This window comes from Mixophyes fleayi, chromosome 3 (genome assembly GCF_038048845.1).
Source record: "Mixophyes fleayi isolate aMixFle1 chromosome 3, aMixFle1.hap1, whole genome shotgun sequence".
Taxonomy (NCBI): Eukaryota; Metazoa; Chordata; class Amphibia; order Anura; family Limnodynastidae; genus Mixophyes; species Mixophyes fleayi.
Window position 1 is genome coordinate 209,771,141 of NC_134404.1, and position 27,963 is coordinate 209,799,103.

A 27,963-nucleotide genomic window follows, 5' to 3' on the forward strand; every position below is an offset into this window, starting at 1 on the left:
AGGAAGAAATATAGATGTGGGTGTCATCAGCGTAGAGGTGGTATTGGAGAATGGGTGAGTGAATTAGTGCCCCAGGAGAAGAGGTGTACAATGAAAAAAGTAAAGGGCCAAGAACAGAGCCTTGTGGGACATCAACAGATATTGTAAGTGGAGGGGAGGATGTGCCAGAGATAGAAACACTAAAGAAGTAGTTCGATAGGTAGGAAGGAAACCAGGAAAGGACTGTGTCACGAAGGCCAATGGAGTGAAGGGTGGTTAGGAGAAGAGGGTGATCAACAGTATCAAAAGCAGCAGAGAGGTCTAGGAGAATGAGTTTGGAGAAATTACCATTAGATTTTGCAAGTAGATCATTGGTTACTTTTATGAGAGCCGTTTCAGTGGAATGTTGGGGCGGAAGCCTGATTGCAGAGAGTTGGGAATGGAATGAGAAGAGAAAAAGTGAGACAGGCATTTATACACTAATCGCTGAAGTAGTTTGTAGGCAAAGGGGAGGAGAAAAACAGGGCGGTAGTTGGAGAGAGAGGCTGGATCAAGAGTTGGTTTCTTTAGAATAGGTGAAATGAGCGTATGTTTAATGGAGGATGGAAATGTGCCAGTGGAGAGAGACAGGCTAAATAGGTCAGTTAGAGGTGGGCATGCAGTGGAGGAGAGGGAGCGGCGTAGTTGGAAGGGAATAGGGTCGAGTGGACAGGTTGTAGGGTGAGATAATAAGATGAGTGCAGAGACTTCGTCTTCAGTTACTGGAGAGAATGAATTAAAGATGGATTGGAGAGTGTAGGTAAAGGTGGGTAGAGTGAGTGGAATTTGGCATGAGGAAATATCTTGTCGAATGGTGGCAATTTTGTCTTGGAAATAGGTGGCATAATCATGGGCACTGAGGGAGGAAGGAGGAGGAGGTGGGTGGGGCAGAGAAGTGAGTTGAATGTGGCAAAGAGGCGACATGGGTTAGCAGACTGGGCAGATATTATAGATTTGAGGAATGTTTATTTGGCAATTGAAAGAGCAGTGCTGTAACATGAAAGGATGAATTTATAGTGGAGGAAATCGGGATAGGAACGTGATTTCCTCCAGTGGCGCTCAGCAGTTTGGGAGCACTTTTGCAGGTAGCGGGTCTGTTTGTTGTGCCATGGCTGGGGTTTGGATTGCCGGAGACTATATGTAGCAGCTGGAGCTGCATTGTCTATGGCTGAAGTGAGTGTTTTATTATAGAAAGAGGCAGCTTGATTAGGACAGGACAATGCATTCATTGGAGAAAACAGTTGTTTTAGTGAAAATGAGAAGTGGATTGGGTTTCGTTGTGGACGTGTGCATTTGTGGCAGGGGGTGGTGCATGAGGTAAGGTGACGCTGAAGGAAAGGCGGTTGTGGTTGGAGAGTGGGGAGGCTAAACTGGAAAAACTAGAGATGGAGCAGTAGCAGGAGAAGACAAGGTCAAAGTAGTGTAGTGCCCATCATAGTGGATGGGAGATGACCATTGGGAGAGACCAAAGGAGAAAGTAAGTGAAAGACATTTAGTGGCAGAAGAGACAGTGGGATTATCAATGGGAATGTTGAAATCACTTAGTATGAGTGTAGGCATGTCAAAGGATAGGAAATATGTGAGCCAGGTTGTAAAGATGGAAAGAATTTGGGAAACTGGACCTGGGGGGGGGGTAATAATTGACAGCAACCAGAAGGTGGATAGGATAAAATAGACGGATAGTGTGGTCTTCAAAGGTAGAGAATGAGAGGGAGGGTTCAGAGGTTATGACTTGGAAGGTGCAGCCTGGAGAGGGTTGAAAACCTACTCCATCACCTTGTCTGTGTCTGAGTCTGGGAGTGTGGCTGAGGGAGAGTCTCCCATAGGAGAGAGCTGCAGGAGATGTAGTGTCAAAGGAAGTGAGCCAGGCTTCTGTAATGGCAAAGAGGTTGAGGGATTTAGAAATGATTAGATCATGAATGATGTAAGTTTGTTACAAACAGATCTGGCATTCCATAGTGCACAGGAGAAGGGAAGAGAGGGTAGTGGAGATATGTGGATAAGGTTGACGGGAATAGAATTACGGGATGGATGGGAAGGTTTAGGGTGCAGTGAGGAGCGTGAGCGGATAATGGGGATTGTACGGGAACCAGGGTTAGGCGAGATATCAGCAGCAGCCATGAGAAGGAGCAGGGTGAGAAAGAGGACATGCGAGGAGGATTTGTAGGTGTGAGGTTTATTTCTGTTTATGTAGGCTGGTGAGTGTGGTGAGTGCAGGAGACAAAACAGTACATATGTACAGACTAGCGAGGAGGAAAGTAGTGAATGGGAAATCATAATCGGGGAGGGAGAAATAGGATACTGGAGAAAGAAAAGGAGTTTGGAGAGAAGTATGGTGACAGTAACTAGAAAAGACTAATTTGAGTAGGCGCATGATGGAGAGATGTGAATGAATGGGAATTAGTTAGGGTAGGTAATGAGAGAGTAGAAAGGAACAATTGATCCAAATTGTGTGGGGCAATAGAAGAGGTGAAGGATACTTTACCGGCCCCTGGCTGGGGTTAATGGGGCAGGCAACTTCTGCTGCTGTGACACAACGTGGTCCAGGAGGATGCTGACAGTTGGGTGCAGAGGGTCTAGCAGCCAAACAGAGATGGTAACAGTGATCACAACTGAGCTCATTGAGTAGCTGAACAGATGTTAAAACAGCAATGACAGCTGAGGTCTGTGGGTCCCACAGCTTGGCAGAGATGGTAGTTCTCTAGATCCTAAAACAACCTTGTTTTTTTTATAGATAAGGTGTCAGGGAGTGATGGTGAGTAAGGGGTATTTCAGTAGTAGAAATAGTGTTTGTGAATAGTAGTGGATAAAGAGTACTCTTTAGGGCATTGATGCATTGGGGAGATTTATTTCAGTGACTGGTTGTTGTATTTGGTGGGTAAGTCTGTAGAGTGGTATAGGCAGCAATACTTACTTCTGAGTCCTGAGACAGTTGAGCCTATACTGACAGCTTGGTTGTGTTCTTATTCCTCCACATAAGCTACATTTATAAGTGGAGACAGCCTGGACATCCCAGAACTAAAGGATTAACATAGAAGGCACCATGCTTCTAATGTATCATGCCTAATCATGGCTTGTGCCCTCACCCTACAAATATTTCAGTTTTTACATTGCTGACATATGTATGCAAGCAGTGAATGTTAGCTTTATATTTTATGATACATCAATTAAGAAATTGATGTTGGAAGGTTATGTGGTATTTCAAAGGCTAAGTAAAAGAAAACCTATTGTACTATATACTAACAGATCTAGGACAGTGCATGATGTGCCACAGCAAAGGTGCCTCTGCAGGGACATTAATAGCACCTACCCCACCATGTCTTTATACAGAGCTTCAGACAGGTACAATCAGTCCAGTCATATTTCACTGAAACAAGTTTAAATCCACTCTCTGTCTCTGTATATACACACAGTGGTCGAAGTGCAAATGATATGGCTGGACTGCATATACTGCTATCTACCACTCCTATTGAAATGCCCTGGACATTGCTAAACATACTTCCAATCTCTCATCTATGCTCAGGCTTCTAACCCCAAATGCCTTTTTAATACAATTAAATCTCTTCTCAATCCTCCCACCCCAAACCCTCAGACTACCATCAGTGTCCAGGATCTTGCTTCCTATTTCAAGGACAAGATTGATAAGATCAGACTTGAAATGGTATCATCTCCCTCGACTAGCAATCAGCTCAATTCCTTCCCAGCATCCTCTGACACCCTCTCTTCATTTGATCCCACAAATGAAGAGGAATTTTCTACTCTCTTCTTATCTCCCTACTCTACCTCCTGTCCCCTTGATACCATAACCTCAAATTGGTAGGTCCATGTCTCCTGTGCTCTTTCCATCGATATGTAAAATCTGTAATCTCTCTCTCTACTGGTAACTTTCCATCACTATTCAAGCATGCAGTGTTCACTCCTATTCTAAAAAAATATTTTTTGACCCAAACTCTCTCTCAAATTACCGCCCCATCTCTCAGGTCCAGTGCCCCTCCAAACTTCTTGAGAGAACTGCCTACATACGCCTCACACGTTTCCTTTCTACAAATAGTCTATTGGATCCTCTTCAATCAGGCTTTCTCTCTCAACACTCCATAGAGACTGCACTGACCAAGGTTGTCAATGACCTTATCACAGCTAAAACTAAAGGTGATTACTCTCTTCTAATTCTCCTGGATCTCTCTGCTACATTCGACACTGTTAAACACTCTCTCTTCGTACAGACGCTACAATAGGTCTTCAAGACAATGTCCTATGCTGGTTCTCATCTTACATATCTAATTGCTTTCAGTGTTAATTTCTCTGGAACAACTTCCACTCTGTCACGGACTTACCTGATCCCCGCCGCTCCGTCCAGCCGCACTTCCGCATTCAGGACCATGTGACCGCACCCGGAGGCGGTCACATGACCACAACCTAGAGGCGGGGATTTTGAATCCCCTTCAGTATAAAAACTTCACTCTGACACTCGCTGAGTGTCAGAGTAACACTTACCTGTTCTTGGCTCCTGCTCTTCGTGGATTGCAGTGTCTTCCTGATTCCAGTGTCTCCTGTGTGCTGATCTCTGCCTGTTTGACTTCCCTGGCTCTCCAATCCCTGTGTACCGACCCGGCTTGCTGACCATTCTCCTATTCTTGTGACCCGTGTACCGAACCTGGCTTGTTGACTCCGAGTTGCCTTCTGATTCTGCCTGACTCCATTCCTGTGTACCGAACCGGCTTGTTGACTCCGCTACCACCGCTTCACTCCGCTGTACTACATCTTGAGGCGAACCTGGGGACCGCGACCTGCGACTCCTGGCAGCGAAGCCCACCCCGCCTTGCGGCGGTTCTTGGTGAACACCGGGGAGATCGTTAGACTCCGCACCTCAGGTAAGCCAGCGCTAATCAAGATTAGTAATATAGTATCCAGAATCTGTTACAGTTTGCTCTGACCATGGATACCACAGCTAAAGATCTGTTGGAGCATTTAGTAGGAAGGATGGATAAGCAAGAAGCTAACCAAGAGCAACTTTTAAAATTCCTCAATAGTCTATCCACTCGCTTGGATGTTGTCCAGAACACCCTAGTGGCTGGTGGATCACCTGGGCCGGCAGTGGCCCCTGTACCTCAGGCCGCAGCAGCAGCTTCTTCCTCGCAGCTACGGTTACCTAACCCACCTAAGTTCGATGGAGACCCTAAAAATTGCAGAGGATTTTTAAATCAATGCTCCATACAATTCGAGCTTCTACCTGGGAACTTCCCCTCCGGAAAAACGAAAGTGGCCTATGTGATTTCGTTATTGTCCGGTCAAGCTTTAGCATGAGCTTCCCCCTTATGGGAGAGGGACGACCCCATTCTACATAACTTCAACCTCTTCTTGTCCACCTTCAAGAAAATATTTGATGAGCCAGGAAGGGTGTCCAATGCCGCTTCCGGCTTACTACGTCTCCGCCAGGGAAACCAGTCTGTGGGGCAGTATGCGGTCCACTTCAGAACCATGGCCTCTGAACTTCGCTGGAACGATGAGGCTCTAGTAGCTACATTCTGGCAGGGCCTTTCAGACCGAATCAAAGACGAGTTGGTATCCCAGGAACTCCCTACGTCTTTGGTCTGACATTATCTCCCTCTGTGTCAAAGTTGATTTGCGTTTCAAGGAACGTAATTCCGAGAAGGAACAGTCGCGGCGTAGCATGATTCGCTTGGCCCCCAACTTCCAAACCCCTGTTCTTCCCCCTGAAGAGCCCATGCAACTTGGGAGGACCCGCCTATCAGCCGAAGAGAGGGAGAGGAGATTTTGGAACAAGTTGTGTTTATATTGTGGAGAGAGTGGCCATCTTCTGAGTTCTTGTCCCAAACGCTCGGGAAACGACAGGGCCTAACGAGTTCTGGAGCTGTGTCGTTGGGCCTCTTTTCTCAGTGTCAGTCAGTTCCCAATAGTAATGATTGCCTGTCTATTCCCATTTCCCTTCAGTTAGGACAAAAGACCTTCCCGCAGTCGGCTCTTCTAGATTCCGGAGCCGCAGGAAATTTCATTTCTGCCACAGTAGTTAAACAATTCGCTATTCCCACACAAGCCTTGGAACAACCCATCTCTCTGATGGCCATTGATGGGGGAAGAATCCCTGATGGGTCCATCTTGGTACGCACTATTCCTCTTCTACTTCAGATAGGAGCACTTCATCGGGAGAAGATTTCTTTTCTAGTAATACAGAGATCTACCAACCCAGTCATCCTAGGACTTCCTTGGCTTCGTGTCCACTCTCCCACCTTGGACTGGAAATCTGGTCACATATTGTCCTGGGGACAGTCCTGCTTCTCTCGCTGCCTACAGAGAGTGGTTCCCCCGAATAGTCCCAGACGTACCCAAGAATTTCCTGTGACTCTCCTGCCTGAGCCATACCAAACCTTCTCTGATGTTTTTTGTCAACAAGAGGCCAATAGACTTCCCCCTCACAGAATCTGGGACTGTGGCATTGATCTGATACCTGGTAAACCCATTCCCTCCCGGAATCTAAGGCTATGGAGGAGTACATCCAAGAAAATCTAAACAGGGGCTTCATCCGCAAGTCTGCCTCCCCAGCTGGGGCTGGCTTCTTCTTCGTAAAAAAGAAAGATGGGGGCCTCCGCCCTTGCATTGATTACAGAGGCCTGAATGCCATTACCGTTAAAAATCGGTATCCACTGCCACTGATTTCTGAACTATTTGACCGGATCAAGGGTGCCACCATCTTTTCTAAACTTGACCTCAGAGGAGCGTATAACCTTATACGCATTAAGGAGGGGGATGAATGGAAGACGGCGTTTAACACCCGAGACGGCCACTTTGAATATCTGGTCATGCCTTTCGGGCTATGCAATGCCCCAGCCATATTTCAGAGCTTTATGAATGAGCTGTTTCAAGACCTCTTGTACCAATCTGTAGTCATCTACTTGGACGACATTCTCATCTTTTCTCAAGATCTAGCATCTCATCGTACTCATGTATTGGAGGTCCTCTCTCGTATCCGAAAAAATCAGTTATTTTGCAAATTGGAGAAATGCACCTTCGAGCAGAGACAAATTCCCTTCCTGGGATATATTATTTCGGGCACCGGTCTACAGATGGATCCCACAAAATTGAAAGCCATACTTGACTGGCCCCAACCTTCGGGCCTTAAAGCCACTCAACGCTTCCTAGGATTCTCCAACTATTATCGTCAATTTATCAAGGGGTACTCCTCTCTCGTGGCTCCCATCACAGCATTGACCCGCAAATCTGCTGATGCTGGTATTTGGTCCTCTGAGGCTATCCAAGCCTTTATATTATTAAAGTCTCTCTTTTCATCTGCACCCATTCTTCAACAGCCAGATTGTTCTCGTCCCTTTGTCCTGGAGGTAGATGCCTCTTCTGTTGGCACAGGAGCCGTACTATCACAGCGAGGTCCTTCTGGAAAACTTCATCCCTGCGGATTCTTTTCCCGTCGCTTTTTACCTGCTGAGAGGAATTATGGGATTGGCGACAAAGAGCTCCTGGCCATCAAATTGGCTCTCTCCGAATGGAGACATTTACTAGAAGGAGCGCAATTCCCTATCACCATATATACCGACCATAAGAATTTGCTTTACTTACGCACTGCTCGATGTCTAAACCCTCGACAAGCAAGGTGGTCCTTATTCTTCTCACACTTTGATTTCAACATCACTTTTCACTCAGGATCTAAGAACACGAAGGCAGACGCCTTATCTCGCTCTTTTGATCCAGCTGACATGGAATCCTCGGAAGATAAGAAATTCATTGTAAATCCATGTCAAGTATTGGCAGCTACACACCTGAAAAAGGGTTGTCCTCCAGGCAAAACATTCATCTTGCCACATCTACGCACCCGGCTCCTTCACTGGGCTCATCACTCACTCTTCTCTGGGCATGCCGGCATTCGCAAGACCTGGGACTTATTGTCCCGAAGCTACTGGTGGCCTTCCTTGCTGGAGGATGTGAAGAGATTTGTTGCTGCTTGTTCCAAATGTGCCCAACACAAGACCTCTAGGAAGAAGCCTTATGGATGCTTGCTCCCATTACCCATTCCTGATTACCCTTGGTCACAGATCTCCATGGATTTTATCACGGACCTTCCCCCTTCCAAATCCTGTACTGTAGTGCTTGTGGTCACGGATCGCTTCTCTAAAACAGCCCACTTTATTGCTCTCAAAGGCCTTCCTTCTTCCTCCTCCTTAGCCGATATTTTTATTAAAGAAATATTTCGCCTCCATGGCTGTCCTCAACATATTGTCTCCGATAGGGGTTCACAATTCATATCAAAATTTTGGCGGTCTTTTTGCAATAAATCCGGGATTAAGCTTGACTTCTCTTCCGCATATCATCCCCAGTCCAATGGGGCTACTGAGAGAACCAACCAAGAATTAGAGAAGTTTCTAAGAATATTTATCTCTAGTAACCAAGACAACTGGGTGGACCTTCTCCCTTGGGCCGAGTTCGCCCATAACAACCATTTTCATGAGGCCATCTCTAACTCCCCCTTTTTTGTTCTGTATGGCTGCCATCCTAGACTACCCACCTTCTCTCAAGTCTCATCTTCTGAAGTTCCAGCAGTGGACTCTCTGGTTCGTAACTTCTCTGATATTTGGGAACAAACCAAGACAAACTTAAAACAAGCAACTACTCGTTCCAAAAAATTCTACGATAAAAGGAGAAGAATGACTCCAAGTTTTGCAGTTGGTGACAGGGTATGGCTATCCACCCAGAACATTCGTTTAAAGGTTCCCAGTAAAAAATTTGCTCCCAAGTTTATTGGCCCATTTGCTATATCTGAGATTATTAATCCCGTAGCCTTTAGATTGAGTCTGCCTCCCTCCTTACGCATACCCAATGTCTTCCATGTCTCCTTGTTAAAACCGATGGTAACCAACAGATTCTCCACCTCATCCAGAACTCCCCCTCCTGCTGTGGATCGGGATCAAGTTGAATACGAGATTAAAACTATCCTAGATTCTCGTAAAGTTCAAGGTGCCATACAGTTCTTGGTGGATTGGAAGGGTTACGGCCCTGAGGAGCGCTCATGGGTAAGAGCCATTGACCTACATGCTCCCCGTCTACTTAAATCCTTCCATAAAAAATTTCCTTTGAAACCCTATTAGGTGTTCGGAGTCCACCTTTATGGCAGGGGGTACTGTCACGGACTTACCTGATCCCCGCCGCTCCGTCCAGCCGCACTTCCGCATTCAGGACCATGTGACCGCACCCGGAGGCGGTCACATGACCACAACCTAGAGGCGGGGATTTTGAATCCCCTTCAGTATAAAAACCTCACTCTGACACTCGCTGAGTGTCAGAGCAACACTTACCTGTTCCTGGCTCCTGCTCTTCGTGGATTGCAGTGTCTTCCTGATTCCAGTGTCTCCTGTGTGCTGATCTCTGCCTGTTTGACTTCCCTGGCTCTCCAATCCCTTTGTACCGACCCGGCTTGCTGACCATTCTCCTATTCTTGTGACCCGTGTACCGAACCTGGCTTGTTGACTCCGAGTTGCCTTCTGATTCTGCCTGACTCCATTCCTGTGTACCGAACCGGCTTGTTGACTCCGCTACCACCGCTTCACTCCGCTGTACTACATCTTGAGGGGAACCTGGGGACCGCGACCTGCGACTCCTGGCAGCGAAGCCCACCCCGCCTTGCGGCGGTTCTTGGTGAACACCGGGGAGATCGTTAGACTCCGCACCTCAGGTAAGCCAGCGCTAATCAAGATTAGTAATATAGTATCCAGAATCTGTTACACACTCCACTTCCTTTATCAGTTGGAGTACCACAAGGCTCAGTCCTAGGTCCTCCGCTATTCTCTATCTACACCACTTCTCTTGAAAAACTAATAAGATCCTTTAGATTTCAGTATCATCTCTAAGCAGATGATACAAAAATGTATCTATCCTCTCCTGACCTCTCACCGTCTGTGTTGTCTCGCATTACTTTCTTTCTGCCATTTCATCTTGGATGTCCTCTCGCCAACTCAAAATCAATCTTTCAAAAACAGAATAAATAATATTCCCACCCAACAATAGAAGCTTCCTGCCTGACATTTCTTTTTCTGTTTGCAACATGACCATAAATCCCGCCCCGCAAGCCCGCTGCTAAGGTGTAATCCTTAACTCGCAACTATCCTTTTGTTCCCCACATCAACTCTATATTTACATCATGCTGCATACATCTAAAAACATTTCCAGATACGCACATATCTCACACAAGACACTGCAAAAACTTTAATTTATGCACTCATCATCTTCCGCATCGACTATTGTAATTCCCTCCTTGCTGGTCTTCCCAAAATAAGACTGAAGCCCCTACAATCAGCGGCTAGATTGACTTTCCTTGCAAATCGTATTTCCTCTGCTGAGCCACTCTGTCAGTCTCTGCATTGGTTGCCTGTTTTTTACCGAATCCAATATAAAATTCTTCTACTAACATACAAGGCCATCAACAAAATTGTACCGACATACATCTCCTCACTTGTCACAAAATATCTCCCAACTCAACACCTCCATTCTGCACAAGATCTGCGTCTCTCTTCCACTCTTATCACATCCTCCCATTCTTGGTTGCAGTACTTTTTTTGGACTGCACCCACTTTATGGAATTCCCTCCCTCGCACCACAAGACTTTCCTTTAGTCTTCAAATCTTCAAGCGTTCTCTGAAAACCCACCTCTTCAGATAGGCTTATAATATTCTTCTACAACCCTCTTAATCTCCCTAGGTTACCCTATTGCCACTCTCTACACAGCTAACACAAGACATCAAACCTCTGGCCAACATAGTTGTGTAATTGAGCATACAGCCCACTAAATACTTTGTAACCTTTGAATTTACCCGTATGTATAAAACCAGTGTCCCATAGATTGCAACCTTGCGAGCAGGGCCATCTTACCTCTCTCTATGTATTACCCAGTATTTTTTATTACTGTTTGTTCCCAATTGTAAAGCACTACGGAATTTGCTGGCACTATATATATAAATGAAGATGATGATGATGATTGACTTAAATCAGCTGCATCTGTATCAGTCGATCCTTGTAATGCCCTTACTGTATATTGTCTACATCCATCCACCCTTTCCCACCTCTGTTCCACCCTTTATGTCATACGTAGTCGTAAGTGTCATTTGCATTCAGGCATGAATTGAATGTGTTTGCGTTCATTGGTATAAGGTCCATTTCTGAGCCTGCTCAGAGCTATGTCATGCAAGATATGGCATGCAAACGAACTTATGTCCGAATATGAATCAGGCCCATTGTATCTAATGATATGGCTGGACTGCATATACTGCTATCTACCACTCCTGTTGAAATGCTCTGGACACTGCTAAACATACTTCCAATCTCTCATCTATGCTCAGGCTTCTAACCCCAAACGTCTTTGTCCATCTCTAAATAAGGCCTTCAGTCTCCAAACACTCCCTGAAAAGGTAATTTCTTCATGCATGCAACCTCACCCCACAATAATTAGCTCTACTTGTCTTATCTATCAGCTACCTTTATTTACCTAATACTTAAATCTCCTATTTTTCTCGATTATGAACCCTTGTAAGCACGGACCTCATAACAACTCTTAAAATGTCTTGAATATACTCTTTACTCCAAGGGAGATTCATATATCAATAATTACTCTTATAAGGTAAAAAGGTTGAAACAGCTAGGTATGTTATATGTAATATACATTTTTGAAATGTAAACACCAGGGGTCTGATTCATTAAGGATCTTAACTTAAGAAACTTCTTATTTAAGTCTCCTGGACAAAACCATGTTGCAATGCAAGGGGTGCAATTTAGTATTCTGTTTTGCACATAAGTTAAATACTGACTGTTTTTTCATGTAGCACACAAATATCAACTTTAAATTTCAGTGTACAAATAAGCTATCAAGTATTTGTGTGCTACATGAAAAAACAGTCAGTATTTAACTTATGTGCAAAACAGAATACTAATTTGCACCCCTTGCATTGCAACATGGTTTTGTCCAGGAGACTTAAATAAGAAGTTTCTTAAGTTAAGATCCTTAATGAATCAGGCCCCAGGTGTAGACTCTATAGCAGCTGCACCCCCTATATCTAGGGTAGTTTCGCCCTTGTTGTTTTACTTGTAGGGAAGCTATTAACAAAGTAATGTATATGCAACATTGATGGCAGTTTGATAAATTGTATTCAAGAGTAATGCAGTTTGTGGAATAAAAAATATCAATCCAAGCAGAGAGCAGACCAAAATACATCAATAATTTACAGACAGCATTACTGTTTATAGCACTTGTTCATATTTGTTTGCTCCATACTTTAGTTTTAATCTTTATATCTACTCTGTTTTATTCAGTTGAATATGGCAAGATGCCTTACATTTATAGTATGCCAACTTGCACTTTTCAATTCAGTTGTCAGCACTTCAAGTTAAGGACTAATACACCCTTTCAATAAATGCAGGTATATTGTTGTCATCTAATGTCCATGTACAGTTCTGCAAAGCACTCAACTTCTTCATCACTATAAACAGCAATAATTGGAAACAAAAGTTTCAATAGAAATTTAAAAGCTCATAAAATGTGCAATTGCCAGACATAAAACGATATATAGCAAGCCCATTTTACTGTCAATTGTAACAAAGAATATTTTATTAAAACACCATCTAGAACTAGTCTTCTATGTCAGTGGTGCTCAGGCAATATGTTACTTTTGACTATCAATGTAGCCATGTTCTTGTGGCCACAATGAATTTAAAGATAAAGAGCATACATATAAGAATGTAATAGTTTTTTTTCCCCCATTAAACTTTGTTTGTTTTAACTTTTGTATAACTTTTTTCACATTTCTAATTATTTAGTTACTTATTTAAACATGAAACTTTATGTAGATCTACCCTATTGCCAGCAAATTAACTGAAATCTAATGACATATCAGCCATTGTTGTATTGAAGTTACACTTGATCTACCAGGGGAGATCTGAAAGAAATTTGATACAGATCTCCCCTGCAGTTCAGTTTCCTGCCATATTAACTCATTGTTCATACATTTCAGCATGCTACAAAGCCTGCTACTCATCACTGAAGGTGTACAAGTACAGATTAAACAACTAATCTGAAGTTAATATATTCTTAAAAATGATAGTACTGTTGTATTCTCTGTAGACATCCATCTGCATAAAATCAAAAGTGAGAGGGACTACAATGACAGTAGATCAGTATAAGGCATTCATTATGCTTATTTTATTTGTATTTTAATCTTATTGTAAAAACCTGTCTTACAACATTCTAAAGAAAGATTGATTTTCCTAAGAAAAATGTATTTAAGGTATTCATTCGTTTGTAATTATATAAATGGCTAAGATCAATCACAGTATAATGACAAAACTTGCAAATTATTAACTACTGAGAAGGAAAAGATTCTAGAGGTCCAGCACATCATTAGGTGAGTTTTCTGTTGCCTAGAGACCCCCCTATACACTGTTTCACTGTAGATTAATAACTCTGGATGTCGTTTGGTGCTCCAGAATGCTGTATTCATACTTCCTCACTTCCTTTCTGAGCAGCGTAGGAAAAGAGCATGCAGCAGAGAATGTGCAGCAGAACAGTTTGGCAAAAGGCAAGTTGAGAGGAGGCAGGGCCATATGTGGATAGCAGTAAGAGATAGGAGAGGAGTCAGAGGAAAGATCTAATATTCAAAGGGAGCAGGGGTATTTATTTGTGTGCATGTATATACATATATGTATGCAGGGGAAATGCAGGTTTTTTAGACGTGCATTTATATTGGCTTCTGAGAATTATATGGACCACCTCCCCCCTCTAAAAATACTGTGCTTTCCCCTAGTGTCCCTATTTACAAGGTAGGAAGACAATGTAGCAATGCAATGAGAAAAGTGAGCCAGATGCTATATTAAAAAGGGAGATGAATTAGTACCTCAAAAAGAGAGGTATGATGCCAATATACACTGATCAGCCACAACATTAAAGCCGTTGACAAGTGAAATTAATAACATTGATTATCTTGTTACAATGGCATCTGTCAAAGGGTGGGATATATTAGGCAGCAAGTGAACAGTCAGTTCTTGAAGGTAATGTGTTGGAAGCACGAAAAATGGGCAAGTATAAGGATCTGAGAGACTTTGACAAGGGCCAAATTGTGATGGCTAGATAACTTGGTCAGAGCATCTCCAAAACGGCAGGTCTTGAGGAGTGGTTGGTACCTACCAAAAGTGATCCAAGTGTCAGGCGCCGTCTCCGTCGCACTTCCTCTCGGCGGAGATGGACGCCTGCCTCAGCCGCACTGCCCGGACGGTTGCCGGGCAACCAGATAGACGCGCCCCCTAACCCTGTCGGGCGCTTGCACATTGGCACGCTTTCCCCGGCACTTCCTGTGCCGGCTCATCTGAGCCTATCAGCTGTTCTCTGCTGCTATTTAAACCTGGCTCTGGCGCCATTAGGGTGCCAGAGTAACAGGTTCCTGCCTCTAGCTACCACAATGCTGTATTCCTGTTGTGACCCAGCTTCTATGACCATTCTTCTGTACCTGCATTCCTGTTGTGACCCGGCTAGCTGACCATTCTCTATTCTGTGTTCCCATCCTGTTCCTGCGACCTTGGCCTGTTTGACATTGCTTCTGGATTCTCCTTTTGTACCTCGAATACCGATTGGCTTGACCCGGACCGTCTGACTCCTCTTCACTACACCAGTAACTGTCTGATAGGACCGCGACCTGCGTATCCTTTGCAGCAAAGTCCATACCTCCTTGCGGGGGTCCCTGGTGAAAACCAGGGGTACGTTAGACTCCGCACCTATCAGTTCAGTAGTGCCAATACTGGTTAGTGTTCCTCTCAAATCCATGCCTGACACTTTACTCTGGCCATGACGGACGGCTCTGGGGAACCTTCTGCTCGCGACCTTCTCCTTCATTTGGGGCAGCATGTGGAGCAGCAAGAAGTCCACCAAGCTCAACTCCTGCAGTGTATTCAAGGGGTACTCTCCCACCTAGATGCTTTGAATCCTTCCCAGCCATCTCCTCCTGTAGCATCTTCTTCGGGCGCAAGTGCCACTATGTCCAGGAATCTACGTATACCGACTCCGGAGAAGTTTGATGGTAACCCTAAGGGTTGTCGCGGCTTTCTCAATCAATGCTCCATACAATTTGAGCTAGCACCGGAGAATTTCTCTTCTGAAAGAGCCAAGGTAGCTTATATTATATCCCTGCTCACCGGACAGGCCCTGACCTGGGCTTCCCCATTATGGGAGCGGAAGGATGCATCTCTGGATAACGTCTCTGTATTCATTGAGAACTTCCGAAAAATGTTTGATGAGCCTGGACGAGTGTCCTCAGCTGCCTCCAGCCTCCTTGCTCTACGTCAAGGGACCCTTTCGGTTGGTCAGTATGCCGTACATTTCCGTACCTTCGCCTCTGAGCTAGGATGGAATGATAAAGCTTTGACAGCTACTTTTTGGCAGGGATTGTCTGATCTGATTAAGGATGCCCTCGCTTCCCAGGATCTTCCTACTAAACTGGACGAGCTGGTCTCCCTCAGCGTTAAGGTGGACATTCGCCAACAAGAACATCCTCAGGAGAGAGACCAAAGTCGCCGCCTCACACGGTTGGCTCCTCGTTTCCAGTCTCCAGCACCTCCGATTGAAGAACCCATGCAGATTGGCCGTTCTCGTTTATCTCGGGATGAGAGAGAACGTCGGATTAAGAATCGCCTCTGTCTTTATTGTGGAGAACCCGGTAATCTGTTATCCGCCTGTCCTAAGAGACCGGGAAACGCCACCTCCTAGGCCATTGTAGGGAGGTTGTCTTAGAATCCAGTCTCCATTTTCCCTCTATTCCCTCAAAGATAACAACTTCCTGATGCCAGTGACCCTTAAGACCTCGGATACTTCTCTGGAATGCTCCGCCTTTGTGGATTCTGGATCCGCAGGGAACTTCATATCGGCCACTCTAGTGTCGAAGCTTGGTATACCCCTTCATCCGTTGCCACAGCCTTTGGTTCTCACCGCAGTGGATGGTAATCGTGTTGCCAATGGTTCCATCACCTGTATCACCAGTCCAGTTTGGTTGTTGGTAGGGGTTCTTCATCAAGAGTGGATCAAGTTCTTGGTCATTCCTCAATCCGTCAACTCCATAATTCTGGGTTTACCCAGGCTCAGGACTCATTCGCCCCAGTTTGACTGGCTCCACGCCCAGGTATCTTCATGGGGTACTTCCTGCCACAACAAGTGTCTCTCTAAAGTGCACCCACCTATCCATGTGCCTTGTCTTTCCTTAACTTCTCTAAGTGGGCTTCCGGAATCCTATCTAGAATTTCTCGATGTATTTTGCAAATCTGCTGCGGAGACCTTACCTCCTCATCGAGCGTGGGATTGTCCCATCAAACTTATACCTGACAAGACCATTCCCAAGGGTAGGGTGTATCCATTGTCTCTACCGGAAACTGAGGCCATGTCACATTATGTCTCTGACAATCTCTAGCGAGGTTTTATCAGAAAATCTCACTTGCCCGCAGGGGCTGGATTCTTTTTTGTTAAGAAGAAAGACGGTTCCTTAAGACACTGCATCGATTACCGTCGTTTGAATGCAATCACTATCAAGAATCGCTACCAACTTCCCCTTATTACTGAATTGTTTTACCGCACCCGGGGTGCTAAGATCTTCACCAAACTCGATCTCAGGGGAGCATATAACTTGAAACGGATTCGTAAGGATGATAAGTGGAAGACGGCATTTAACACCCGCGACGGGCACTACGAGTACCTAGTGATGCCATTTGGGCTCTGTAATGCCCCGGCCGTCTTTCAAGACTTTGTCAACGAGATCTTCAGGGATCTTTTATACTAATCTGTGATTGTTTACTTGGACGATATCTTGATATTTTCTTCTGACCTACATTCTCATCGTCTCCATGTCAAGAACGTTCTCTCTCGTCTCCGTCAGCACTCCTTGTACTGCAAGCTGGAGAAATGCCTCTTTGAATGTTCCCAGGTTCCATTCCTTGGTTATCTAGTATCTGGTACTGGCCTCCAGATGGATCCAAAGAAAGTCGAAGCAATTCTTAACTGGCCACTCCCCTCTGGGCTGAAAGCTACTCAACGCTTTATTGGATTCTCAAATTATTATCGCCAGTTCATCAGAGATTTCTCGTCCATCATCAGTCCTATTACGGCTTTGACCCGCAAGGGAGCCTGCTGTAAATCATGGTCCCAAGAGGCAGTTACAGCCTTCAGAACACTCAAGAAGGCCTTCATCTCCGCCCCCATTCTTAAACAGCCAAATCAAGAGAGACCATTCTTTCTCGAGGTGGATGCGTCCTCGGTAGGAATAGGGGCCGTGCTTTCCCAAAGATCTTCATCCGGTGCTTTGGACACTTGTGGATTCCTCTCCAAAAAGTTTTCCGGCTGCGAGTTGAACTACGGTATTGGAGATAAGGAGCTACTGGCAGTGAAGATGGCTTTAGAGGAATGGCATTATCTCCTTGAAGGAGCATTGCATCCTGTAACTGTAATGACCGATCACAAAAACCTTACTTACCTTCAGGAGGCACAGTGTCTTAATCCTCGCCAGGCCCGCTGGTCCCTTTTCTTTTCTAGGTTTCAACTCATTCTTACTTTTCGTCCTGGTTCTAAGAATTGCAAAGCCGATGCATTATCAAGATCGTTTATCGAGGCTGATTCTCCAGTTCTTCCTGATAACAAGACCATTCTCAATCCCATTCAAGTAGTGGCATTAACGAGTTCCACCACGGTCACTCCTCCCCCTGGACGTTCCTTTGTGTTTCCACACCTCCGTCCCAAATTGCTGTGCTGCGCACATGAGTCTAAATTTGCAGGACATGCCGGCTACAAGAAGACCAAAGAATTCCTTTCTAGATACTACTGGTGGCCTTCTCTGGGTCCTGATGTACGCAACTTCGTATCTGCCTGCTGCACATGTGCTCGCAATAAGACTCCCAGGCAGAGTCCTCCTGGCCTTCTTCTTCCACTTCCCATTCCTGATTCTCCCTGGATCAGCATCACAATGGATTTCATCACCGATCTCCCTCCTAGCCATGGCTATAATACTGTCTGGGTTGTGGTAGATCGCTTCTCCAAAATGTCTCACTTCATTCCCTGTAAGGGCCTTCCCTCAGCATCTGAACTTGCTAATCTGTTTCTGAGGAATGTCTTCCGTCTTTATGGTTGTCCTCAGGAGATCATCTCCGATCGTGGTGTACAATTTGTGGCTAAATTCTGGAGGGCCTTCTGTACCAAACTCGGGGTCAAACTCAAGTTCTCTTCGGGTTATCACCCTCAGACTAACGGACAAATGGAGCGGGTGAATGAAGATTTGGAATGTTTCCTGCGTTGCTTTTCCTCGGAACAACAAGCTGCGTGGAGTGACCTTCTCTACTGGGCTGAGTTTGCTCATAACAACCTTTCACATTCATCCTCGGGACTCTCTCCCTTTTTCGTTGTTTATGGGAAACACCCTACACCTCCTCTCTTATCTGAAGCTCCGGCATCCACGGTGCCTGCAGTGGAATCCCTTGCCCAAGACATGTCGCAAATTTGGTCCAAAACTCAAGCAAATCTTACTATGTCTATGCAACGATACAAGTCTGCTGCTGACCGTCACCGAAGAAACCTTCCTGTACTAAAGGTAGGGGACCAGGTGTGGCTAGCTACCCGGAATCTCAGACTCCGTGTCCCTTCCATGAAATTAGCTCCTCGATTTATTGGACCATTTGCCATTTCCAAAATAATTAATCCGGTTTCATACAAACTCGCTTTACCTCCCTCTCTTTAGGATCCACAATACCTTCAACATCTCCTTGCTGAAACCCCTGGTCCTCAATATGTTCTTCAAAGAACCAGTATCTCCTCCACCCATCAAGACCTCCTTAGGGGAGGAGTATGAAGTTGAATGAATTTTGAAGTCTCGTTCCATTCGTGGCAATCTGCAGTACCTTGTTCACTGGAAGGGTTATGGTCCAGAGGAGAGATCCTGGGTTCCTGAAGCGGATCTGCATGCCCCCCGTCTTCTTGCAAGATTTCGGAAGAGGACCAATCCTTCTTCGGAGGAGAGAAAGGGAGGGGGTACTGTCAGGAGCCGTCTCCGACGCACTTCCTCTCGGTGGAGATGGACGCCTGCCTCAGCCGCACTGCCTGGATGGTTGCCAGGCAACCAGATAGCCGCGCCCCCTAACCCCGTCGGGCGCTTGCACATTGGCTCGTCCCTTGCTAGGCAACGGGACGCTTTCCCCGGCACTTCCTGTGCCGGCTCATCTGAGCCTATCAGCTGTTCTCTGCTGCTATTTAAACCTGGCTCTGGCGCCATTAGGGTGCCAGAGGAACAGGTTCCTGCCTCTAGCTACCGCAGTGCTGTATTCCTGTTGTGACCCGGCTAGCTGACCATTCTCTATTCTGTGTTCCCATCCTGTTCCTGCGACCTTGGCCTGTTTGACATTGCTTCTGGATTCTCCTTTTGTACCTTGAATACTGATTGGCTTGACCCGGACCGTCTGACTCCTCTTCACTACACCAGTAACTGTCTGATAGGACCGCGACCCGCGTATCCTTTGCAGCAAAGTCCATACCTCCTTGCGGGGATCCCTGGTGAAAACCAGGGGTACGTTAGACTCCGCACCTATCAGTTCAATAGTGCCAATACTGGTTAGTGTTCCTCTCAAATCCGTGCCTGACACCAAGGAAGGACTACCAGTGAACCAGCAACAGGGTATTTGGCACCCTAGGCTCACTGATGCTTGTGTGGACTGAAGGCTAGCCCCCCACAGAAGATCTATTGTAGCACAAATTGCTGAAAAAGTTAATACTAGCTATGATAGAAAGGTATCAGAGCACACAGTATACAGTGTATGGGACTATGTAGCTGCAGACCCGTCACAGTGCTCATGATGACCTGTCCACATCCGAAAGCACTTATAATGGGTATGTGAGCACAGAACTGGACCATGAAAAATGGAAGAAGCTGGCCTTGTCTGATGAATTACGTTTTCTTTTACATCATGTGTATGGCCGTGTGTGTGTGCGTGCTGTTAACCTGGGGAAGAAATGGCACCAGGCTGCACTTATGGCAGATGCAGTGTGATGCTCTGAGCAATGTTCAGCTAGGAAATCTTAGGTCCTGGCATTCAAGTGGGTGTTACTTTGACACATACCACCTACCTAAACATTGTTGCAGACCAAGTACACCCCTTCATGGCAATGGTATTTCCTGATGGCGGTGGCCTCTTCAGCAGGATAATGTGCCCTGCCACACTACTAAAATGATTCAAGAATGGTTTGAGGAACACGACAAAGCGGTCAAAGTGTTGACTCGGCCTCCAAATTTCCCATATCTCAATCTAATAGAGCATCTGTTGGATGTGCTGGAAAAACAAGTCTGAGCCATGGAAGCCCTACCTCGCAACATACAGGACTCAAAGTATCTGCTGCTAACGTCTTGGTGCTAGATACCACAGGACAACTTCAGAGGTCTTGTGGAGTCCATGTCTTGACAAGTCAGAGCTGTTTTGGTGACGCAAGGGAGATCAACTCAATATTTGGCAGGTTGTTTTAATGCTGTGGCTGATCAGTGTATAGGTAATTGGTGAGACCACACCTGAATTTTTTTTATGTTATTTTCTGGAGGCCATATCTTATAGTTTATGTAAAGATGAACTTCTAAATGGTGAATGGGCTTTATTACAAATAACAGCAAGAAAGAGTAAATTACCTCAATATTTAAAATTTGCAGCAAAAAAGGGATGGGATAGAAGCTTTGAAATATAATACCAGCATTTATATGGTAGAGGAGGGAAGGATTCTTCAACAAAAGAAATATTATAACCAGAGGACATGCACTGAATTTGAGGGCAGTAAGTTAGGTGAATACTTCCCTGTATACGTAGTAGATAGGTGAAGAGATAAGAGGTGGTAGAGACTAATATGGAGGTGAGGGGGATTTAAATACTCTTGGATTAGACACAAGACTATAGTGAGTAAAAGTGAGCTATTAAAAAAGATAAGAAAATTGATCCTTTCAAGGCTGAAGTTTAATACAAGCTGAAACCGGTGGTACTCATAATTCCGAATAACATATAAGTGACAAGGGGCAGACAAATAAACACTGATTAGTAAAACAGCGACATGCTTTAAATGTCCACTTACATTAACACAGACAGATGACAGTTCCGAAGACACTGGTATGCAGACTGCTATAAATACGGACATCTATTATGCAGGCAGGTTAGTTTTATGTCACAAAACAAAGCCACGTCAACATTTCTCAATTTGAAGCAGAAATACAAAATGCACTATTTAATCTCAGGGTTAGGGTAAGGGTTACGTTTAGGGTTAGGGTTACCATTACATTTAGGGTAAGGTTTAGGGTTAGGGTTAGAATTAGGGGTAGGGTTAGGGTTCGGTTTAGAAGTCGGGTCCACCCATTGCCCCTTTAAATTAAATAGTCTACATGTCGGTGCGCAAAACTAACAGTGCCTGCATACTAGATGTTCGGGATTTATAGCAGTCTGCATACCAGTCTCTTCTAAACTGTCACTTGTCTATGTTAATGTAAGTGGACATTTAAAGCATGTCGCTGTTTTACTAATCAGTGTTTATTTGTCTATCTACTTTTTGTCGCTTATATTTTAGTCGCTATAACGTACCCAACTCAGCTGAAATAGTTTACGCATCAGGCCAAATTTGGATCGTTTCATTTGTCTGTAGACTCTTATCAAGCTCTGAATTTCTGATACTCTCTTGTCAATATGTATACCGTCTATTTTCTATAACCCAACTAACTTTCTTTTTTCTTCCCATTTATTGTACTTAACTGTTAAACTGTGACCTGTGTTATCTCTCTGCTGTTACAAATAAAAAGTAAAAGAAAAAAAAAGTAAGAGAGTTCTTGCACAGTGATAAGAAGCGTTGGTATGGGAGGGATGAGAAGAGATATAAAAGTATTAAATCGGCTTTTTGGTTAGTAGCCTGAGTGGAGATGAGAAATTGAAAGTATATTTGGTTAGGATTGTCAAGAGTTTTTTTTAGAAGGAATGGTAGATAGTAGCATATTTGATGATGTCATAAGAGATATAAAACTTTAACCAATGTCATTCTACTATGGGACAGTTTTTGAAGTTAGTGAGTTTCTTTAACGTGCCACAGCTGAGATTATGGTCAAGATGTGGTACTGATTGATTAACACAGAGGAAAGTAGAAATGTATGAGACTGGTGGAAAGCTGTTTAAATAGAGGACAAAGAGGTTAAAGAGGTGAAGGAGAGCAGGTGATCAGTTGATGATCTGAGAGAGGGAAATTAGTTTTAAATAAATCAGATACTGTATATACAAAAAAAGAACAAGATGCAGCACACAAAGAAATCTCAATGCAAAGAATTGTATTGTGTTGATAATTTATATTATTGCAGTGAGGAGATGGTGAAATATATTTAAGGGTCCAAGCACTCCCCAAAGCACACCCTCAACAAAAAGAACACCTATTTACTCTAAACGGACACACCAGCTAGATAATTATAATAGATAAAGGATTGGTCATTTAAAGGATTTTGAAAGTGAAGGAAGACAGGTGATATGTTTGAGGTTTGCTGTATGTTTATAGTGAACTGAATAAAAATGAAGTGTAAGGTGGAGGGGGGGAGGGTGGATTTGATGAGATATCAGCAGCTGCCAGAAACTAAAGGACTGAGCGTTAGGAAAGATGATTGTAAAATTTAAAAGATTTTATTTTCTGCTGACAGCTTGAGGATATTACAGTTCATGTAGAAGATAGGAAATAAGTTCATGTGTGTTAATAGGAGGGTATTGAAGTAGTGAGGGGACCATGCCGATTAAGAGTGAGATAGAAGATGGGTGATGGATGTTATAGATCTATGGATAATGCCATGGAAGCATAGTAAGAAAAACATGTTTGGTAAACATTGTGGGATTTGATAGAGATTTGAGAATAAATAGCCAGAGAATAAGACAAATAAACAAAGGAAATAGAGAGAAATAGAATCAGCCAGCAAGTTACGTTGCCCATGGTAGTGAAATGAGGAATGCAGTGTTTGCATGTAACATATTAAATTTGTTGTAATAGGTTTACATGTGCAGGTTATATTATACATTTGACTTATAACCTAGGCATCTAACTAATTTATGTAGTATAAAAGTAAGTACAAAGCAAAAACAAAACTTCAGTAAAAACAAAGAAAATTGCAAATTTAAACAGCTAGAACCTGTGAATTGTGAAACTGATATCTGAATTTTATGATCAAAATCAAATTTGGCCGAAAAAAAAAATTGTTCATCTTTAGTTGTTACTAACACGCACTTTTAAACTTATTACAAGTCTGTGGTTGTAGCAAGTGCCCATTTGAAGTTACAGTCCTGTGTTTACACTAGGCAGCTCATCAATCACTTTCTCACTGGCAATTGTTTCCTTAAAATAGTCAGTAAAACATATCAAGCTGCAAGAGACAGAATACTGAATATGCTTATACTAAAATTGAGCTCTTTTAGTAATGTATGAATTTGAATGAAGACTTTATAGCGTGGCTTTTTAATGTTGGTATAAAGGGCTCATTTACTTTAAATATGAGTAAGTGCAATAAATATGATATTACTGAAGCAAATGTGTGGGGAAAATGATTATTCAAATAGTAATTTTCTGTAAAGTTGCAAATCTCAAGCAATATATACTTGGCACATTATTATAATGCTACTTTAGTTGTATGCATGTTTTAGGATAGAAAGTTCATTTAAAGGAAGTTGGAAGTCAGCTTCAACTGTAAGCTAAGCGTTTATAATAATAATAATAAGCCATCCTGACTTTTTAAATATAAAAATTAATTGTGAAAAAGGAGTACAGTGAAAGACTGAGTCAAACCTAAATATAATATGCACAGCTTGCGTTGTATCTCTTGTAAATGTCCTGTATTTGGTTGTTGCCATTAAAAATTGTGGTTGTTTTCTTTTACATAGCGGTATTTACAGGCCCGGCGCTCCCATTAGGCAACGTTAGGCAGTTGCCTAGGGCGCCGGGCTCTGGTGGGCGCCACAGAGGAAAAATGCAGAGAGTATTGTACTTTAATAATGTGCGGCGACCGCTGAACATACCTTCCACGGCCACCGCACAGCTTCAGATAGATCCACAGGGAGGGGGAGGGGCTATGGATCACCACCGCCGCCGCCTTCCCGTCCAACAGCTGATGGGGCGCACCGTCCCTCCCCTTCCTCCACTTCCCCTCCCCTCACTGACTGTCGGGTGTGACATCATCATCACGGCCCGACAGTGTCAATGAGGGACGGGACCCGGCAGAGAGCAGCAGCCTTATGGAGCCAAGTTTAAGGTAAGGAAAGAGCGGGGGCGGATTTTGAAATTGTGCCTGGGGGGTGCGGATTATGAAATTGTGCCGGGGGCGCCGAGGACCCTAGCACCGGCCCTGGGTATTGCAATTATTTAATTGATTTCACTGCAGGGAGAGCAACTATTCATTTTCCCCCTTCAATGAAGACCTTTTGTGAGATACATTAAAGTGTGGGCTCTAGAATCTGTACGCATGTTATGTTACGGTGTATAGCCTCTTTAAGATGTTACTATGAACAGTCATGCTTCCCATTTACCAATCAACTGAGGGACCACAGTTATCTTAATAGCATCCTTCTCCTAACCACAACATGCTTGAACACTGAATAAATCAAATTAGTGTCACTTCTTTGGAACATACACAGGGAATAGCGTATCTATAGCTTCCTGGGCCCCAGTGTAAATTCTGAGCCAGGGCCGCTGTCATAGGCAAACCGAGAGGGGGTTTCCTAGTGCCTGAAAACCCCCCTCCAAGCCTCAGGCACTGGACAATTGAGGTGGCTGGACCCTGCTCCCGCTTCACACAACTCTGCTTGAAAAGGGAGAGCTGTGCGCACCTAACAGAAGTGCATGCAGCAATCCCCATGTATATTATAGGTATAGGAAGAGTTGGAGAGCAGCCAAGCACTGTCTAAAATTATAGCCACGCCCCCATGCATGCTGGTCACGCCCACTGGTGGCGTGGAAACCCCCCTCTACAAATCCTGCGTTTGCCCCTGGCTGTAGCCCAGGCTAAGGCAATGGAAGCCTCATTGCACATATATATATTCCCAACTAGCACAAATACCACTAAAATGCAAAAACAAGTCTATATTTGCACTAAAATATCTAGTATGGCAAGAACATCCCTCTTTGCTCAGACCCCTTTTCCCTTTGAATAGAGACACCCTATTGCGCATATAACCTGCTTTACACATACTCACAACCCTAGTCATTCTCCACATAAATTTTCTATGGCTTTGGTGTATCTTGATATGGAATAGTGTCTTCCAGTTCCAATTTATAATCAGAGACACTCATTTGCTATAAGCATCTATTTGCTCTAAATGTGTCCTGGACCTATGCAGGTTCTTGGTAGAAGTGGAGGTGACTGTATCACTGTATCTAATTGGTCCAAGATAACTCTATCTCTGTGAGCGCTATTGTTATGCCATTGCGGTGCAGTGGTTACTGAATAACTTTGTGGTGCTCTAGAGCTGGAAATAATATTTCATTATGGTGTTTTTGTATATATTACATGACTGCTCTGCAAATATGTGAGGCCATAACATGCAACATACCACTTTATTTATTCTGGATTGAAATGATGTTTGCAAAGTATAAACTCAATCAAAGAATCAGTCTTTACTAACCGTGTATTGTCCCTCTTTATTTAGACTTATTACCTGGTTCATGTTATTGTAAACCTGGCTATGGAGGGGAAAAATGTAATCAGTGTGATTTGGGATACACCGGATTTCCAAATTGCCAACAGTGTAATTGCAGTGTAAAAGGCAGCATAAATGAAGACCCGTGTATTGATCCATGCATTTGCAAGGTATGTGCTAGGTTCATATTAATGTATTTTGTAAACTGCTAAAACCATTATCACAGCTTGTTTTTATAGCTAGATGTTTAACTGAATTTTAATATAATGTGCTGTCAAACATATTTGCTAAGGCAGGCATATACAAGTGAGCTGATTCTAGTATAATGTCTAGTGGAAAGATGTGTGCAACCATCTCAATTATATTCTTTTGTATTATTCACTCTATTTAACAAGGATTCTGTCTTCAGGAGAGATTATTTGGGACTCATTTCATAGGTGATGAAGTTAAATAATATAACATAAAATGCCACCATTAACAAACCATTAACTGAAGGGCTCTTGTTGAGTTGAACGCATTTTACGTTGTCAGTTTTTAATACTATTTATTACTTCTCTGGTTTGTGCGCATGCTTAGACGTAAAAATACAGTATTATATGCAAACAACGCAAAATACGTTCAACTCAACATGAGCCCCTGAATGTCCTCCAACTGCTGTATTATATTTTTTTTGTCAAAATATAGTATGATTATGTGATCAGAATCATCATCATCATCATCATCATCATTTATTTGTATAGCGCCACTAATTCCGCAGCGCTGTACAGAGAACTCACTCACATCAGTCCCTGCCCCATTGGGGCTTACAGTCTAAATTCCCTAACATACACACAGACTGGGGTCAATTTGTTAGCAGCCAATTAACCTACCAGTATGTTTTTGGAATGTGGGAGGAAACCGGAGCACCCGGAGGAAACCCACACAAACACGGGGAGAACATACAAACTCCACACAGCTAAGGCCACGGTCAGGAATTGAACTCATGACCCCAGTGCTGTAAAGCAGGAGTGCTAACCACTATGCTACCGTGCTGCCCCCAATAAAGCTTATAGTCTAAATTACCTAACACACATACACACAGACAGACTAGGGTCAATTTCATAGCAGCCAATTTAAAAAAAATCTTCAAGAAGTAATAAAGGTCTGATACTGGTAAATACACACATCCGAGAAACACAGAATCACTCTGCAATATAATCTATAGAGTGGACTGCAGTTGCCACATATATAAAGATTTACACTTTGAAAGTATAAAAAGGTAAATTGTTTCTACTATATAAATGTAAAGTTGTATATAACCATTTAATGGGTAACTACCTCAATAGAAATTGCAAAATAGAAATCAAGGACACCTGCTATTTGAATGCGTAGGTCAAGTGACAAGCCTATTTAATAACTGTCTATAAAATACTGATACAGCATACGCTTTATATATTTCAATATGCACTTTCTAGGAAAATGTAAAAGGAGATAACTGTGATGTATGTAAATATGGATTCTTCAACCTCCAGCGTGACAATCCAAGGGGTTGTGATCAGTGTTTTTGTTCTGGGATTTCAAACATCTGCAGAGATTCACACCTTACTTACACCAAGGTAAGTGCGTTCATAAACTCTTATAACGTTTGTCATGTTAATATTGATCTCTTTTTCTATACATCTGATGATCGGTGTACTCTAAAGTATATGGATTTATCTATCTATTCATCTATCTACACACACACACACACACATATATATATATGTATATATATATATATATATATATATATATATATGTGCCTGTTTCTCAGGGCCGGATTTACCGCTAGGCAACCTAGGCACCTGCCTAGGGACTAGCGGCTCTCTGGGGGCACAGCTGGGAGGGACAGGAGCAATTTTAAAAAAAAAAATTGGCCCCTCCCCCGACTCGCGGCACCCGCCCCCCCCCTCCCGCACGAGTCACGGGAGGGGGGGTCGGGTGCCGTTAGTCGGGGAAGGAGGGGTCGGGTGTCGCGAGTCGGGGGAGGGGCACCAGGTGACTACCAGAGGCTTTATATAGACGAGTTTACCACCTGCTAAGGACCAAGTGCACCCACGGTACCCAATGTTAATACTGTTAATATATATTGACCGTATTCACTAGCTATTGTGAGAGTGTGCCCTGGCGTGGTTGACTGAGTGATGTGAACTGTAGGTTAATACTTTTACATCATTTACTAGACTAAGGTGGTTTAATGTCCCAATGTTTACTGACTGAGCTGTGGTA

General features: G+C 43.8%; 1 protein-coding gene across 4 annotated transcripts in view; it reads left to right on the forward strand.

Annotated features, from left to right (window-relative positions):
- The window catches only part of LAMA2 (laminin subunit alpha 2), a 711,555-nt gene that overhangs the window by 281,799 nt on the left and 401,793 nt on the right, over window positions 1–27,963 (forward strand). For all 4 annotated transcript variants that reach the window (XM_075203053.1, XM_075203052.1, XM_075203054.1 and 1 more), the window contains exons 10-11: window positions 25,726–25,886; window positions 27,171–27,311. In XM_075203053.1, coding sequence (XP_075059154.1) covers window positions 25,726–25,886; window positions 27,171–27,311 — 302 coding nt within the window. The remainder of the gene's footprint in view (window positions 1–25,725; window positions 25,887–27,170; window positions 27,312–27,963) is intronic.